Source organism: Neolamprologus multifasciatus, chromosome 6, assembly GCF_963576455.1.
Source record: "Neolamprologus multifasciatus chromosome 6, fNeoMul1.2, whole genome shotgun sequence".
NCBI lineage: Eukaryota > Metazoa > Chordata > Actinopteri > Cichliformes > Cichlidae > Neolamprologus > Neolamprologus multifasciatus.
In genome coordinates this window covers 1809317-1827660 of record NC_140444.1, presented here as the reverse complement: position 1 = coordinate 1827660, position 18344 = coordinate 1809317, and the positions used below count along the sequence as shown (strand labels likewise).

At 40.8% G+C, this 18344-nt stretch overlaps 1 protein-coding gene and 1 long non-coding RNA gene across 2 annotated transcripts in view; both read left to right on the top strand.

Annotated features, from left to right (window-relative positions):
* Positions 1-291: 291 nt before the first annotated feature.
* Positions 292-18344, top strand: part of neurl1aa (neuralized E3 ubiquitin protein ligase 1Aa) — an 81259-nt gene continuing 63206 nt past the window's right edge. Inside the window, exon 1 of the mRNA XM_085162040.1 lies at positions 292-874. Coding sequence (XP_085018166.1) covers positions 793-874 — 82 coding nt within the window. The 5' untranslated portion in view covers positions 292-792. The remainder of the gene's footprint in view (positions 875-18344) is intronic.
* On the top strand, positions 8995-11433 carry LOC146516119 (uncharacterized). The gene is made up of 2 exons (XR_014874447.1): positions 8995-9493; positions 9710-11433. It is a non-coding gene; the product is annotated as an uncharacterized LOC146516119 (long non-coding RNA).

Genomic DNA, 18344 nt, shown 5'->3' with positions numbered 1-18344 from the left:
GACCTCACACTCCCTTGAATTCTTCTCTAATGATAATTAATGACACCGATCGGTTGTTTGATTGGGGCCGAAACACGTGAACTCCTGTTGGGGCTTTGGATCAAACCCGAGGATTGGAAAGCCTGGAAAGCAAAGCCAGGCTGTCATTGGCTCCTTTTGTTTTTTGCTGTTTGTTGTTGGTTTACACTAGAGGGCAGCTTGATACTGTCCATGCGCCGTAATAAGGCGCTCGCTGTGCACATGTGGTTTGCACTTATTCCATATTTTAGACGGACAGCAGAGGAGACTGTCAGATTCTCGCTAGGCCCACACACCTGCTCTTTTATTATTTTTCTATCATTTTCTTTCTTTTGTCGTCGCGCAAAATTCCGCTTTTTATTTAAGAACACTGACAGAATCGTGACAAATCCGATTGTATTGAGAACCACAGAGCGTAGAGCATTTTAAATTTACATGACAGCTTTTTCTTTTTTTATTAATATTAAAAACAAAGTCATAAAATGATCTGAGCACTTGTGGGGTGGGGGGGAGTTTCAGCTCGCTGAAGAGGATTATTCAGCCGCTGATGACAAGCCAAAAGCTCCATTCAGGATTCAGATCATCTCCTCCTCCTCACCATCATCATCATCATCCTCACCGCTGCCCCGCCGGCTCCACACACCTGTGCGCCTGCCGCCTCTTCCGCTTTGGTCGCCGGTGATGACCGGAGGACGTCGTTTAAACAATAAAACATCGTTTCTGTGCTCAACAAGCTGCCAGCATCAGTCCAACCGGCCGCGGTGAATTCCTGTCATGGGCAACAATGTTTCGGGCATCTCGACGCTGCACAGAGGTCAACAGCAGGGCTTCCACAGACTCCGCAACTCTCAGAAAGGTGAGTTACCTGAACACGCTTCGTAGTTGACGAGTTTACGTCACTGCACTGAAACTGTTGGTGAAGCTGATGGGAGAGTTTCTCCTGCTGCGCGGTGGTGCTGAAGAACAGCTCCCGGCTGCAGGAGGCGGGCCTGCTGCCTGTTCGGGTCCGCTGGTTGATGCCGGGAGGTGCATGTGCACGTTTGTAGGGGCAGACACGTCAGCACTAAAAACTGACTGATGAAGCTCGAGGAGTTCTTAATACTTCTGTAGCATTGCCCAGCCAGGGATGCTCAGTATGCTTGCTGTATGTGAACCACGAGGCCAAGCAAACACTCGGGATGTTCGGATCTCAGCCGCGCGAAAGTCCGAGATTAGGACTTGTTCCGCGTTTGATCCTAACATAATGCTATGGGACATGTTCTGATGTCACCTCTAAATTATAAAAACATCTCGTAAAGAAAAGTAAAGTCAGGATGAATTTATCATTGATGGATCGAGAGGTTACTTCCTCAAATAAAACGCACAGAGGTGTCCTCGTGCTGCTCTCTGACGCCACAGAAACAGGAACTAAATAAAAAACTGAAACGTTGGCTGCTGTAAATTTCTCAAAGGTGAGAGCACTGTTACCAACATGCAAACAAAGAAGTCATAAATCATAAATCGTGAGGGTGAATAATTTACAGCAGTCTAAAGGTTTGCAAACATTTAGTGTATTTAAGCTGAAATACAAAAGGCTTCATCTCCTGTAGGAGTTTTTATTACTGTGCAATCCTTTAGTGAAGTGAAACCGCACAAACATCAGAATATTTTTTCTGTTAGTGTCATTTCTTGTCATTTTAGCTACGTAAATGTTATATATATTATATTTTATAGTATTTAAAGTAACAAAAATGAAATACTCTGTCATCCAGTTTCAGCTGCAGCATTTTAATTCTACTGTTTTCTAGTTTCATGTATTTGGTTTTACAGTTTTACATTAAAATTAAAATATTTTTTTGCATGACACTTTAGTAACTTTTTTAGGAAAGTTCACTTAAAGATTTGAGAAAGCTCACCTGTAGTATGAAGCTAAGGCTTCTGCAGTGAAGGCTGAATATGTACGTAAACATGTGCGTGTCTCATTACACTTCAGTGGCTCCATGTCTCTGCTGGTGTCTGGATTCAAACATGGCGATGACGATACAATTTAGTTTTGGTGTTTTTTATTGGAATGCAAAGGTTATAAATGGATAGCATCTCTTTAGATTTGGTAAAGTATTTCACTCAGCGTCCCATCTCAGCTGAAACTGTCAGCGGTTCTTCTTTGCTTGCAGACCGTGTTAGCTTGTTAACTTGCAGGTGCGGCTGCTGCACGTTGGTGTGCAGACCACAGCTTCAACCAGATTCAACAAAGTTTACTAGAAGCTGAAGCGATGTGTGGCTGGATTACAAGTTTAAAAGGCCCAGATTTGGCTCAGGAGCTTGAATATCGTCACATGCAGACAAGAAGCGTAATTATTTTTCAAGTTATCTTCATAGTTTCCTTTGTTGTGTCGAGTAAAGAGAGAAATTGTATTTTTCAGTACATATTGTATGGTAACTGGTTTGCTTTGCATGTTTTATTCACAGTATTTATGAGAACAGACCACAGGTCTTAATCTAAAGCTAAAGAATAAACTGTGTTTGGTGCAACCAAAATGATATTCCCTGCAGACTGCCTCCTTTTTTCAAGACCCACTGGACTGCGTCCCATGTGTCCAATCATGCAAATTACCAAACGGCCCACCTCCACGTTGCTCGCCCTGATCTCGCTGCTACATCTGGATTGCAGAGGGGGAAGTGGTGGGCCTGGGGGAGCAGTTTAAAATGAAGCTGTCTGCAGGATAATCACCATAAGTACACGCTTTGCCCTTCCACGTTCTCCCTCGATCCGCAGCACGCGTTATTTTCACATCACAGGAACGAGTGAGTCAGGCGAGGGGAGGCGAGGCGGCGCATCAGAGAAGAACAGGGACAATTATTCAGCCAGGTTGCCTTGACAACCACCCATAACATGTGCAATAGTTCCCATGGTGATGGATTCCAGAGTGCGTTATCAGCGGGAGTTGATGGCTGATTGGGATAAGAACCAGACGACGTCACCGGCAGCCGCTCGGTGATGAAAGGATGTGTTTGTGCTCTGCGTCCCGGTTTATTAGGCTGCTGCTGGGACGCAGTGATTAGTTGGATGTGGAACAGAGATATTCGCAGATCAGAGTCGGGCTGAGACGGTGTATATGTTGGCTATTACCCCCCCACATCCGCCGCCGCCACCCCACAGCCTGCACAACTCAAACACACACTCGCTTCTTCAGCAGAGACGTAAAATCATTGGTTTTAACTGATAAAGAGAGCTCTCAGAGAACTGCTGACTCAGCTTTGGAGCAGTGACCCATTTCTCAAGTACTACATACACTGAGAGACCACAGAAGTGCTTCATATCAAAATACTTGTTTAAATGTAAATTATTTGGCAGTTTTTTAAGCCTATTTACAGCCCGACACAAACATACTGTTAGAAAGTAAGAATGGCTGCATATTCACACTTATAGCGCACAAACAGCAAAGAAATCTGCAAACAGACACAGCTGCAGAAGACAAGCAGTGCGATAATGTGTGCGTCTTTCTAGAAATCTAGTTCTGCTACACAAAGACAGAGGCAGACGTGGGGAAATCGCATGCGCCAGAACAAGACGTAGAGTTCTTTCTCGTGGTTAAACAACCGTTTACTTCCAACCCTTTCTCTTCTTTTTTTAGAGCCAAACTTTCAATTCAGTGTTATTTACACAGCGCCAAATCACAGGAACAGTCGCCTCAAGCTTCTTTATATTGTAAGGTAGACCCTACAATTATACATACAGAGAAAAACCCAAATCACCCCCTATGAGCAGCACTTTGGTGACAGTGGGAAGGAAAAACTCCCTTTTAACAGGAAGAAACCTCCAGCAGAACCAGGCTCAGGGAGGGCGGGATGACTGGTTGGGGTGCAGTGCAACTAACTGATTAGTTTGTGTCCTTTTTACTCCGTAAGGACTCGTTATCAGTGAAAGAAGGCAGCAGAGCAAATCCTCCACTTCCAGTGTTATTAAATGGCAGCTACACAGTAAGATGTACAGAAGCCAAACACAGGTAATATGTGACAAAGTTATACTTTGCACTGTGTGTGCAAACAAGATACTGCAGCATTTGCTGATCTCGGTCATATTAAATAAGACATAATGTTGACTTTGATAACTCTAAGGTATGCACACTGACAAATGAGCAGCTTCACAGTCACATCTCACCTCTCACATCCAGTTTCAAAACACCAAAATGATGATTCCTCATCGTAGGGCTTCGTATGCTTTGGGGTGGCTGTAGCTGAAGAGGTGAGGCAGCTTACCCTGCAGCCTAACCCCAAGTTGCTCTCCCGTGCATCAATAGAGCGTGAATATTAGATAGAAAGAAAAAAGTGAACGAGGCCTGTATAAACCACTATAAGTGCTCGAGTAGAGTAGAAACGCTTTATAAAAACCAGTCTCTCATATCAGTGATGATCCTCTACATCAGTTTGAAAAAGAAGTTGATGTTTACACCCTCAGGAAGTTGGAGGTCCAAGGAGAAATCACAGATCTACAGAAACAAGTAGTCACAATGACACTTTGAAGGACTGTGAGCAGGCCAGAGGTGCTAAACTTTCATATTTTTATGCACAAAGTCACAAAAATGTATCCTTCTCTCGTGCACACAGATTAGACGTTTGTAAGCTCAGTGTGATGAAATGTGTCCTCTTTATAGATTTTTCTTCTTTGGCTTCTGCAGAAAGTTCAGAGTGCTGCAGCTGCTTTTCACGTAGAACTTTGGGGCAACAATAACACAAAATGCGTTTGCAGACAGAGTTTTATTGGCTGTCGTGTTTATCGGGTTGCGACACGGCCCGTGTAGAGACGGGAGGGAGGAGCTAAACAGTCTGAGCTGTACATCATCACTTTTTCATTAGCACAGGCTGATTTAGTTTCCACCACATGATATTACTGCGAGGGCACCGCAAGGGCATGTTGCTACCTCACACACACACTGACCAACACGAACACACAGATGACTGGTTCACATAGTACTTTTCTGTTGTTATAGCGTGTACTGCTGATAGTGGACGTTGTGTTTATCTCAAACCTAAACTGAAGTCTGGGCTGATCATTTTTATCTGTGCAGCATTCGACACGTTGCATCCTCGGCTTCTCCGCCTGGTCAGGAGTGGAAACTTATTCAGGGATCTAGTGGAGCCCGTGCCTCGATGGGTTAGAGCTGTTTCGGCCATGAAAGGGGTCAGGTGGTTATAATGTTATGCCTGATCAGCATCAGGTCAGTTAGGGAGTGTTTCTGTGGAGCTCCATGATGGTTACCAGACCAGGAAGACTGTTTTACCTGAAGTCTTTTGAGCACTATTTATTTTAGCAACAACATGAGCGTCAAGAATCAAGAATTGAGCTACTTGAGTTAGGGGTGGGCGATATAAACGATATACGATAGAAACGATATAAATTTGGCCAACGATATAGATTTTGACTATATCGCTCTATCGCGATAGCGCATGTTGATGATGTCATCAAGCTGCGACTGTTTTGGTCGAAAGCATCGCAGCGGCTAGAACCATTATCATCTGCAAATTATGGTGGCCGACAGTCATAGCAAAGAGATGAAGCACTTTTGAAATATGGGGAAAGCCAAAAACTGCGCTTCCTCCACTTCCGTAACATTGATTCATTAATGTTGAATTCTCTCGCAGCTGCTCTGTTCCCATGTTGTTGCAGTATATTAATAACTAACCTCGTATTGTGGATGAATAATCTCAGTTGTTCTCCTGACTGAAGTTTGGCCCGTGTATAGCATCCTGCTATGTGATTGCATTTGTCCCTGACCACCAGAATCCCTCACGGTAACTTTTATCGAGTGGAGTTCATCCTCCAGCTTCACTGTGCTAATGTTATGCTAACATAGCTTCACTATGCTAATGTTATGCTAACATAGCTTCACTATGCTAATGTTATGCTAACATAGCTTCACTGTGCTAATGTTATGCTAACATAGCTTCACTATGCTAATGTTATGCTAACATAGCTTCACTGTGCTAATGTTATGCTAACATAGCTGTGTCGCTAGCAATCACGTAGCACATCATTATATACCAGGTAGTCCAACTTCAGTAACCCTACAAACACCACTGCTGTTTAGTTTTCTGTCTTCATTTATGTTGGAAGTGATAACAGAGCTGTACGTTTTAATTAGCTTAAAAATCTCTCAGTCAGAACATGGTATGAAATGTTTAGGTGGAAACTAGCGAGCTAACTTCCTGTTAACTTCTAACTCCATTAAATTTAATAAATTCTATTTTCATGGATGCATGAATATAAAACTTAATTGTTACACCCGATAAAGCAGCAACGCTGATGATTTAATTAAAGATGAAAGAATTTAGACCGTGTTCATTTGACTTTGGGACCTGAAGACCTGGGACGGAGTTTTGGACCCAGATTACTCCGTGAAGCTCCTCACTACGGCAGCCGTAATGCTCTGACAATCCATCAAGCAGTGCTGCTTACCAAAGTTGTACTAAAACATTTTTTAACAGATTTCTGCAGCCAAAATCGGTTTGAGGTCAGTAAGCACAACCAGAATTCATACATAAGGCACACTCTCGATTTTTGAGAAAATTAAAGGATTTTAAGTGTGCCTTATAGTGTGGAAAATATGTTATACAGAAGAAATGAATATATCGTGATATATATCGTTACTGCACATGCTTCAAATTATATCGCGATATGAAATTTAGGCCATATCGCCCAGCCCTAACTTGAGTCATACATTAGTGTTAACATAGTAAAACAGCAAAAGCTACACAGAAATTTAGCTAAAATACTACTTTTGCACGTAGGTCACAGCACCTGAAGGGCAAATTCTGTGTTTTTTGTAGCACAAGATCAATAACCGAGTAACCAAAGCAGATGATCCACTAACTTGTTAACAGTTATCCTCCATAATGTTGGCAGGCCTGTTTAGAAATAGAACGAGCAGCAAACTGCCCTCCAGCTGGATTCTTTCATACCCACTGGAGACCATAAAGCATCATCATGTGATGTTTTTATGGCTTTTATAACTGCTCCGGGGTTTTTCTCTTGCTATTATCTGGCTTTAGTTGTTTTGTGCCTGATTGTGGGCTTGATTTTCTGAAAAGGAATGCTTTGTGGTCTGAAGGCTCTCCGGGGAAAAGAAACCCTTTTACTGTCTAAATGAAAGTGCCTGATTAAATAAAATGTATAATTAGCTTTGTGCTAAATACCCTCTGTTTGCTGATATGTGCTACAGGTGCTGCAGAAGTAGAACATGTTGTAACTCCTAGTTTGGTGGTATTTTTTTTGACATATTGGAAATTAATGAGCTCCAGAGTTTGTGTGTAATAGGAAACTGTTAGTCATCTGAACTTAGGACAAAGCCTAATCAGAATTAAGTGCACTTGGTCTCTCGGGAGTGGTCATTAAATGAAATGATCCTGTGTGAGTTTTGAAATTAGTGAACCATATTTCACACGGGGCGCAGTTGAGTGGAGTCATAAGACACTAATAATATAGCCGAGGAAATATTCAGGAAGCAGTTTTCTCTGTTTCTTTTTGCAGCCATGACCTCTCTGCTGCCTTTTTGGTGATGTTTGACCTCTCTTATGCAACGCGGCGTCTCGCCTGGAGTGTTTCTGAACATCCTTAACACCTGCCTAAATAAGAAGCGCAGCTACGGAGAGGTGATACGGGCGCTTGACTCCTGGGAGGACTGGAGCTCCTCGGGCGCTGTAATGCAGCTTTCACACTTAGTAAACAAAACAACAAAAAATCCAACAGCCAACCCAGACAGTTGGCTGTGCTGGATGAGCTCATCAGGTTAGACCTGTATGTGTCATACTTATATAAGACAAGCAGCTATTTCAGTATAGTTATTAATGCATTTTGTAATGGTGATGCATCGGTTTACTCTTGAAAAATGCAACAATCTGTTATGTTGCAATGCGCCCGTGTCATTGACGGCCACAAATATGAGGTGAAATTGATAAAATGCTCAATTCTTTATTTCTAGCACAGTGAATCTGTGATGAATGTATTCGTCTAATGGCTTTGTGGTTACTTTATTTTGCAAACAGGACCGTCTCTGTTAATCACAGATACCGGAAATGTGTCGAAAGCGTGCAAATGCATCATTTTGTCCCCCGTTATGATGGGAATACTTCCTGCTTGTGAGCACAGTAACAGATTTATGTTTTAATGGATCTTTACGGTGGAGAAGAGCAGCTCGCCGAGCTCCGCAGACTCCAAATGAAATAATTACGCCTGCTTCATCTGTGCTCGTGTACATGTACAGTGTGTTCTCTGAGAGCCTGTTAAATCATGTAGCGCTCAGAATAGTGTGTTTTTCTGATGCAGGAAACAGTATGTTAAATTTAGGTCAGTGATTCATACGTTAGTGTTAGTTAACCCTTTGCAAGCACAAAAGATCCTGCAGCCGGACCAGACTGTGGGCGAGCGCAGCTCACTCAGTGAAGAGCTCATCTGTTTTGTTTAAAACTGATGCAGATTTAATTCTGATGCATCAGAGATGCAGTCGAAAGCTTTCAGAACAGCCTAAATAAACGCCGAGCTACCCAGTTATGTCTGAGGAGCTATTAAAAAAAAATTTATAAAATAAAATTTATTTTATAAATTTTATAAAATATTATTATATATTATTATAATTATTATAATATTATTATAATTATTATAAATATTATTATATATTATTATAATTATTATAATTATTATAATTATTATAAATATTATTATATATTATTATATTAAGTAAGTAAGTAAAATTTATTTATATAGCGCTTTTCACAGATAAAAATCACAAAGTGCTTTACAACACAGGAAATGGGAATATAAAAACAATAAAACAGTAAATAAAACAATGTAAAACAATAAAACTATAAAAACAGCATAAGATATTATTAATATTATTATAATAATTTATTTTATTTATTTTTATTTATTTTTATAAATAAAATTTTATTTTATTTTATAAATAAAATAAAATTTTATTTATAAAGTTTTAAAAAATTAAATAAAAATTAAATTTAAAAAAATAAAATCTATTTATTCTTATACATGCAGTTCTGATTAGAGGGAAAAATAAACGGATTTCATTTCATATTGTGGCCTGATCAGGAGGGGAGCAGCACCTTCAGCAGAGTTCTGACAAAAACCAAACCAAGAAGTCACTGCGACGATGTTTACTATAATAATAGCTGGGTAGCCAAACTTTCTTAGACTTAGATGTGGAATGCTGTTGTTAATGATAATCACAATTTTCCATCAGTGTAAGAAAAGAAACAGAAAGAGTGAGCGAAGGAACAAACCTCCTGGGTGACAAGTAGATCTTTGATTAGCATCTTCAGCACTAACAGCCCAGAGACTGTGTATAAAAGATGGACAGAACCACCATGACTTTGATCATGGTTTCTGTAATCCATCAGGTTGGTTAGCATTCATAAACTGAATGTGTGCATCCCCATAATAGAGTATAAACTGTTTAAACTAGTGCTTTCCTAGCAGCACCCCTACGTTACTAGAATAGAATAGAATAGAATAGAATAGAATAGAATAGCCTTTATTGTCATTGTACAAAGTACAACGAAATTGGAGTGCCACTCCCTTGGTGCAAAATGCAAAATAAATATAAATGTAAAATATAAAAAGTACAATAAAACAACCGTAGTACTCAGACAATAATAAGTACAATATATACAGGATAGCAGCATAATATAATATAAGTAAAAGTAAACTACAAGTAAATGTTTACTTTTTAGTTCCTCATTCAATGTCATGAGTGAAATAAATCACTGTCTTAGATTTTCCCCAGTCAGTCCTGTAACATACAGGATAACGGTCACTTCAAAGTGTCCCTATAATGGTCCATGTGGTGAAATAGATCCAGTGCAGCTTCTTTAATGGTATTGATGTTTATCTTTGTGCTCCTGGCATCAATTATAAAAACCCTCTGACTCCAGTCCAGCGGTTCTTCCTGCCTGGCTAACATAGATGGCTTCGTCACTTCCCCATAAGGTCTCATGTGCATCGTGTCCCTGCAGAAAGCACAGCTTTCTACATTTCTGCTTCTAGTTGCACCAGTTTATTGATTTGCATCATAGAAATTTATGATAGCCAGCTTTTCCTTGCACACACTCTTTACCAAAGGTGGCACAACCACCTCCCACCCCACCTTCCCTGTCCCGTCTCATTGCCACAAACCCACTCATGAATTAATTTAAACAGGGTGTTAGCCGTCACTCCTGCATACATATTAGGTCCGATCTCTCCTTTTGACTGTAAATGAACCACTTGAAGTACCGACCAATGACAATCAAGTGTGTTGTGTTCCAGTGTAGGATTAACAATATTATTACTACAATTAACACCTTCTTTGAATTCCCCTCACCTCACCCATCTGCTAACAAGGGTCAGGTAAGTAGAAGTCATGGATTTGTATGCTTTCCGTCTTGGACTTGGAATTAGCATTCATGTCTCCTGCTATGAAGGTCACTATCCCTCTTTTCTCTTTCAGCAGCTTAAAGCAGCTTTCATGACACTTGCAGTTGTTTGTCCTTCCCCACACCCCTTTCTCCCATCCAGCCCTCCAGACAACCTCAGCACAGCCTTGCTGCACTGAATCCTGGCAGACAACATTGTGCTGACCTCCAGAGTTACAGAATTTGTGTTTCCACATTTTCTGTCTTCGTGTCAACCAGCACATCTTGTTCATATTCTTTTGCCTTTCACGAGCTAGCAGTGTGCACAAATGCCCTGCAACTAAAGCACCTTTGTGGTGAACAGATTTCGTCATAATGAACCGTTTAAATCTCTCAAAAAGGTTATTTTGGAGTTTTCTCCCTCAGCGCTGTTTCTGTAGATTTTTTTCTTGGGCCTTTTTGTTATTCCTTTTGCACTCCTGCCGGTTTTCAACCAGCTCCATCATGCTAATGCTAAAGGGCACTCCTGTAATCACCCCTTTACTGCCACTGGGTTTCTGTACTCTAGCTTTCACAGCTCTTCAGATTTTGTCTTTTTACACACTTGTAGTATTTCCTGCCTTTTCCACCTGGGTATCTGTGTTATACCCAATCAGCAGGTTTCCATCCCCTAACACACTAGCATGCTTGTGTTGTGAGTCGTTTTCTTTATTCCACCATCACTCTCAAATATCACCACCACGTGAAAGTTAAACTCCTTACTCAGCTCACTGAACGCCAAGTTCACACTTCACAATCCAAAGTCTGTTAATCCTTTCAGTTAACAGTCTTTAGGAAACAAACTCTCACAAAAATCTCTCTTTTATACGTTACCCTTAGCAGTAGGATCATCTTTGTATCAGTTAACATGGGAATCTATGGGGCCTTAGGTGTGAAGCCAGCCCCAAGAGGCCATTAGAGGAACTGCATTTTTTGGCTCTTGACACATGGCTGCAGCTTTGGTACAACATGATCGACAGTTGTGAGCATGACCAACAGTGTTGGTCAACTTACTTGAAAAAAGTAATCAGTAACTAATTACTGATTACTTCCCCCAAAAAGTAATCCCGTTACTTTACTGATTACTTATTTTCAAAAGTAATTAATTACTTAGTTACTTAGTTACTTTTTAAAAACACGATTTACAACCTGAATAGGTGATAAAGTGATAGATCTTTCAGCCCAATTCTACTTTTTCTGCATAATCATCATACAAAATGTAATCAAATGGAAAAGTCTCTTTTTAAAACTTGTTTTATTAGTTTTAATCTTTTAACTTTATGCATCAAGCAAAAATTTAATTATATGCAACATTCTCTGACTGGAAGAAATTTGTTTAACATTTAAACCTATTTTCTGCACATTCCAGCACATAAAATAAAATATTTTTTGTGTTTACACTCAGTCTTTCAAATAGATGCAAGTAAAACACAGCAGAAAATAAATAAAGTCAAAGACTAGCGGTCCTGTTGCTCTATTTTCACCTGTAAAGCAGGAGTGGGGTAGGCGGAGGGTTACCCTGGTGCAGGTGTGCAGCGGTCAGTGGAAGAATCCGCAAGTTTCTCTGTGAGTTTCCCATTACGTCGTAGCTACTCGGTGCTTGCTCGGAAGTTGAGGGGTTTTTTTCGCTGTAAAAAGAAGTTTTCTTCCCACGCACAACGGACACTAATGTTTTTGTCACTTTTTATGGAATAAACTCAAAGTAAGGTCAGTACTTCCACGCTTTAAACGCTGCACGCTCATACTCTCTCTGCACTCGATATATGATCCATTGTTGATCTGCACACAGCTGTTGTCACGAACGTCGCACTCGCTTACGTCACTGTCATGAGACATTCTCGCAAAAAAATCACAGTTTTAGTAACGCAGTAACGCAGCGTTCCTACGGGAAAGTAACGGTAATCTAATTACCGTTTTTTACCGTTACTTGAAAAAAGTCATCGGCCATCTCTGATGACCAAGAAAAAAAATTAAAAAGGAAGGATTAAGTTTTTAATGAAACAAACAAGATGGAAACAAAAGTAAATGGCCAATAAAATAAAAGGTAAAGACTCTATTATTGTAGGGGCTTTATCCTACAATATAATTAAGTGGTTTTTGCAATAAAAGTAACATTTTAGGATAATTGTGCATTCTCATGCATCACTGATAATGGTGTGTTGGATCAAATATTGTCATTGAAACAACACAAATTAATTCTGTGATGAGGCTCTGCAGTGTGGAGCCACATGGCCTAATGTGACCTAATGTAAAATGTCAAAAAAAGAATTGTTTTCCTCTCCGAGACCACCAAGCCAATTCCAAATTACTTTCCTCCATGGCAATGGATCAAAAAGAAGCATATCAGCTACACAAATAGTTTTGATTGCACAATTTAAAAAAAGAAGAAGAAGAAGTTGGGATGGAAGTCATAAATGTGGAAGTAAATGCCGGCAAAACGCCAAGTCAATCAGCATGTGAAGTGATGCTTTGCTTTTTCTTGCATGCTAGCAGTGAGAACATTGTGACAGGAAGGTGATTATTTTCAAATTAAAACGGGCGAACAACACCTCATTTAAAATTCATTTCACACATTGTAGCATGCAGGGAAACACCAATATGCATCTACAGTCTGATCACTGTAATAAGAAAAATGAGTGCAATTCAGTAAAAATAACATCTGACTCAATGTTTGCAGCCATTTTTATAGTGTGTATGCAATTAAGATACAATTACCTTGAGGTATTTGTTCACTGCATGAGAAAAGGATCTGGTGCCGGATCACGACATGTTTAACTGAAACGACCTCGTCGTTTTTCTGAGAAGCCGTTGATACGACTTAGTGCACTTTAACTTAGCATCAAAGTCCTGTTAGCATAAATGTGATTAGTCTGTACCATTAAAACTTCATCCAGATAATCACAATCTTAGAAGCTCCAAATACATGTATGCTCACATATTTGTTTGGCTGAGAAATTCACAGGCCTACTTCATAACCCACTTTATAGCTAACAGACTTCCGTAGCTAGTCCCTAGGCTAATGGCTAGCATTCCTGGGCTAAAATCATGCGTCATCAGCCAGGGATGTTGTACTACTCCCCTGTGGGAGAGGTCAGTGTCATTTCTTTTCCAACACTAATTATATCTTTATCCACGACAGTCTTTATTAGATGCTGTGAATGTGTGGTACGTGTTTGCCGCGTATGTGTGCGCACTGCTAATGCTAGCATGAACAGATGAGTCTTGCTAGCTTGGAGGCTGTAGTGGGTTGAGCTAACTCTCATCCCAACTGTTTATATTTGGTTATAGGAGCTGGAGCGGGCAAGTTATTTACTTATTTATATTATTAACGTTGGAACACAACAGTTAAACTTACCAGCCAAAGACTTGGCAGTCACAAGTTTTTACCCAAGCATGCTGTAATCCTCCTTCTGAGGTACACTTCAGACTGACCGCAGTGACTCTCAGACAGACTGACAAAGGTTTGCAAACAACTGCCACTCTAATTTATAAATGCAGGTAGACAACATCATGAGTTTAAATACCTGAAATTAACCATCCAGAGCAGCAAATATTGAAAATGAGGCACGATCTGATATTGTCGTGTTGGTGTCGTTCCGAGATCAACATAGTAAATGTTGTTCCAGGATCAGCATTGCAAGTGACCGATCAGAATGTTGTGATGTCATACTTTTGTGACTTTGGGGAAAACCAAAAAACTGCATTTAAGCTGTGAGAAACCGCCTCTGTCCGCCAATCAACGGACCCTAACCCTTTAATAAACGCTAAGCAGAATTGATATTGTCCTTGCAACATTGGAATTTCATAAATGCACGAATGGCTTGGCGCGCCAAAGAATAACGTCACAACAATGTGATTGGTCACTTGCAATGTTGATGGAACAACACCAACATGACGATATCAGATCATCCGAAAATGAGAGTGCATGAAGGGTGGGTTGGGTGGAAACGAAGGTTATTTGTGACAGAAGGAGAGCAGCAGGAGTTAGAGGAAATATGAGAGTGAAACCTGCAGTGATGTATGCTTTGGAGACGATAACACTAACAAAAAGATGACCTTTTCACCGGGAGTAACTAAACTGGATAGAATTAGAAACGAGTACATCAGACGAACAGCTCAAAGTCGGAGGGGCAAGGCTGAGATGATTTGGACCTGCTGGACATGCTAGACACGGGGTGAGATGGAGGAAGATGATCTGCTGTGGCGAACAAGAAGACAACGCATCAGACTGAGCTGGTCTGTGCCGACAAACACAAGTCTGCGACCCGAACGGCCGCTCTGGTAACGCGGTCTAGAAATCTTAGGAAAAGGAAAAATGCCCAGGACAATTTGATTTCTTCTTCTTACACATTTGTGTGCTTACTGTTGGGTCTTTTTTCATTCGTAGGTGTTTAAACTTCAGCTTAAGCTAAACTGCATTTAGAAAAATAACCATTTATCAGTCAATATCAAATTTATTTCTATAGCACATTTAAAAGCACGCAGGGAGGTAATAACTTATTCAAAGTTAGGGGCATGACTTCCAAAAACAATAACTTATTTTCGTTATGGTGAGAATATTCAGTGTTAACAGTCTTTAACATCATGTAGACAGTTAAACAGAGGCTGCAGTGAGACAGGGAGATCCAGTTTCAAGGGGAAGTAAATTTGGATGTCATCAGCATAACAATGAAAGGGGATGTTGTATTCCCTGAAAATAGATCCCAAAGGCAGCGTGTTTAAGGAGAACAGAGTTGGACCCAAAACAGACCCCTGTGGAACACCACAACAGGAAGAGTATTTCTCATTAGCTACAGAGAAAGACCTCTCTGATAAATATGATTTAAACCATGATAAAACTGAGCCTTTAAGACCAACAGTGTGTTCAAGTCTCAATGAAAGTATTTTAGGATCAACTGTGTCAAAGGCTGCAGTCAAATCTAAAAGGACTAAAACAACCGAACAGTCGACGCTTAAAAGAAGATCATTAGAAACTCTTAAAAGTGCCGTCTCAGCACAGTGACGAGATTTAAAACCAGACTGGAACTCCTGACAAAGCAACTTTTTCCAAAATGTTAAACATAAACCATTTTTATTGATAAACACGCTTCAAACTTCACATATATTCATATAATAATTGTAACATATTTGGATATTTGTGGCTTTTACTCAGCATCCCCTTTTATAAACTCTGTGGAGTTGCTGAACACGCACAGTGGGCTGTTTGTTCCCATATCACAGAACGACGCCATTAAAACGCATCTGCTAGTGTGTGTAAAAGCAGGCGATGTTCCTGTATTTATGGAGACGACTCATATTTTGTGCCTGGACAATAGTTACAAGCCATGTGACTATAAACATAATTGTATCCCGCTTGTAATTCACGTGGGAAAATTCAGGTGTTTTCTTGCTTTCGGTGCCAAAAGGACGTCTGTAAATCTGCTGTAAATAACTGAAATGAATACATCTTTAATGTTATTGCTGTGCGAATGGCGAGATGGGAGCACTTTATTCCACTGATGGTGGCGATATAAGTAAGTACTCATATGTGAATACATTTCATTCAAGTCTGAAGTGGCGCACGTGACTTCATTTGCCGTTCATCGCCTCTTTAACGGCGTGCGCTGCTATTAAAACGCGCACACGCAGATGCTGCGTTCCAATCATTTTATATGCGTGCACAAAGAGGGATCTCCCCACGGCCTGCTGCTCTGCAGAGCTGCTCTAGTGTATCTGATGGGATAATCTGCGTGTTGTGCTGCGGCCCATGTGAGGGAGGGATTACATATTTATTTGGGGAGTTTTCATCCCGCCTTTACCATCTGTCACCAGTAGTGTGGCCGTGGGACATTTACCACAGCTTTATAGTGGAACGATAGGATAAGAGTGGGTGAGTGTGACTCAGAGAGAAAGGGGGGAAGTAACCACCTGCACATTCAGAAGCACCAAACTCCCCCGTGTCATCTAAAAAAGGAAAAGTTGGGGGCTTTTCAGTGAAGTCCAACAGCAGCACTGGGACTTTTTCCCATGCTCTGAGGGGCGGTCTCCTCATAGTTCCTCTTTTAGTCCCAGGGTGATTAAGAGCCAACTCAGTGCTGATGTCATAATCCACGTCCTGTCACATACATTACAGCTGGATGGGTGGTCAGTTCACTTGGCCAGTGTGTGTGTTACACTGCATTTGATTCATGAGATGAGATCCTGAAATAGTCAGCTTGTAGTTCAGCACAGACCTGGCCCCCTCTGCATCAACAGTGACCGTGTGCAGAGGGTCCCAGCCTGCAGACTCCTGAGCACTTTCACCTCTCGTGACCAATCCTGGACTGCAAACACCTCAGTGGTCACCAAGCAGGCGTAGTAGCAGCTTCACTTCCTGGGAGAATAGCCTGGGTCAAAAGCTGCAGGTGCCCTTTTACCGCTCGTCCATAGAGAGCCTGCTGACACATCGTATCACGGTGTGGTGCGGGAGCTGCACTGAAGCAGAGAGGAGGAGGCAGCAGGTCATCGGCACGGCTCAGACCATCGTCGGCTGCTCTCCGGCCTCCCCGCAGGACTCATTCGCCTCACGTTTCCTCAACGTGGCCACAAACACTGACAGGGATGTGCACAAAAAGACTCACAAACACTCGCACTACCACCTCCTCTTCCTCTGCCTGCAAGTGCATGTATTTAGCAGTTTTTATATATAGTACTTTTTAAAAGCTCTGCATACTTTCACATAGGAAATATTTTTCTGACCGTTTCCTTATTTGCATATCTGACGGTACAAAATCTACATTTACTTCAGCTTTTACAACCAAAAACTGCAACTTCTCAAGTATTTTTATTGAAGGTTTGAGTTTTGGTCATTTGTTTGATGCACTTGCCTTTTTCTTGTGTTCCTGATGTGTGTCTTTGTCTCTGTCTGCTCCATTTTTTGTTTTGCTGTATCTGCAAGAAATTAATTTATCTATAAATCCAAAACAATGAGCTGAAAAATCCTAAAATGCTCTGCATGCCAATGTGTCTGATGCCTTTCTCGATATTTTACTCCACTTTTTATTTTAATGTTAATATATTAAGCTACAGATTGATTCGTAGTCATTCTTGTTTGTAAGTCTTAAGCTGGGAACATAACTGTTTCCCACCTGAGGACATGATGCCTGCAGTTCCTCTCACACAGCATCTCTCTGTACGTGTCACCGCTCATATTCAGTCCTGACCAACAGCTTCCCCGTGGGTCCAATGTGCAGCTTGGTTTCCTGTAAGGACGAGCTGCAGGAAAGCAATAAATAAATAAATACCATAAGACTGCTGGAACAGCCAAAACCCAAGTGCATCGCTCAAGGATCTGTACTGGTGTATCAACACTTTGTCTTAATGAGACAAAAACAACAACAAAGTTCTTCCAGGTTTTCAGAGTTTCTCTGATTTCAGACTTAATGAAATGTGTTTGTATTTCATTAACTGCTCTTTCACATGTTGTGTGTAATTACCTGCTGAATGCTGATTACGTTAATCAGTTGTTGAATATCAGGAAGAAGTCCATTTCATTAATTTTTCTGTTATCACTTTAAAGAAACTGTTTTTTTTTCCTGCTACAAGTGTGCAGTGTCTTTGTTCTCCACACTTCTCCTTCTGTTGATATTAAGCAGGAACTTTATGTCTCTGCTGCACATTTTGAAGATGGCTTGAGGCTTGTTTTTGTCTTAAAGAAGGAAATCGTTGGATTCAGGACACAGAAACTTTTTATTTTTAAGATTCAAACTTTCCTTTGACAGAGCTTATCATCAGGGCTGGATCAGGTGACCCTGAAGCATCCTTTAGTTATGCTGCTAAAAGCTGCTCTGGGCCTTCTTCTTCTCTGCTCACCTCTTTTCACTACTTCACTGCTGCATGGCGTTAAATTGTATCTTCTCAGCTTCATAGTCTGAATTTCGTCCTGTCTC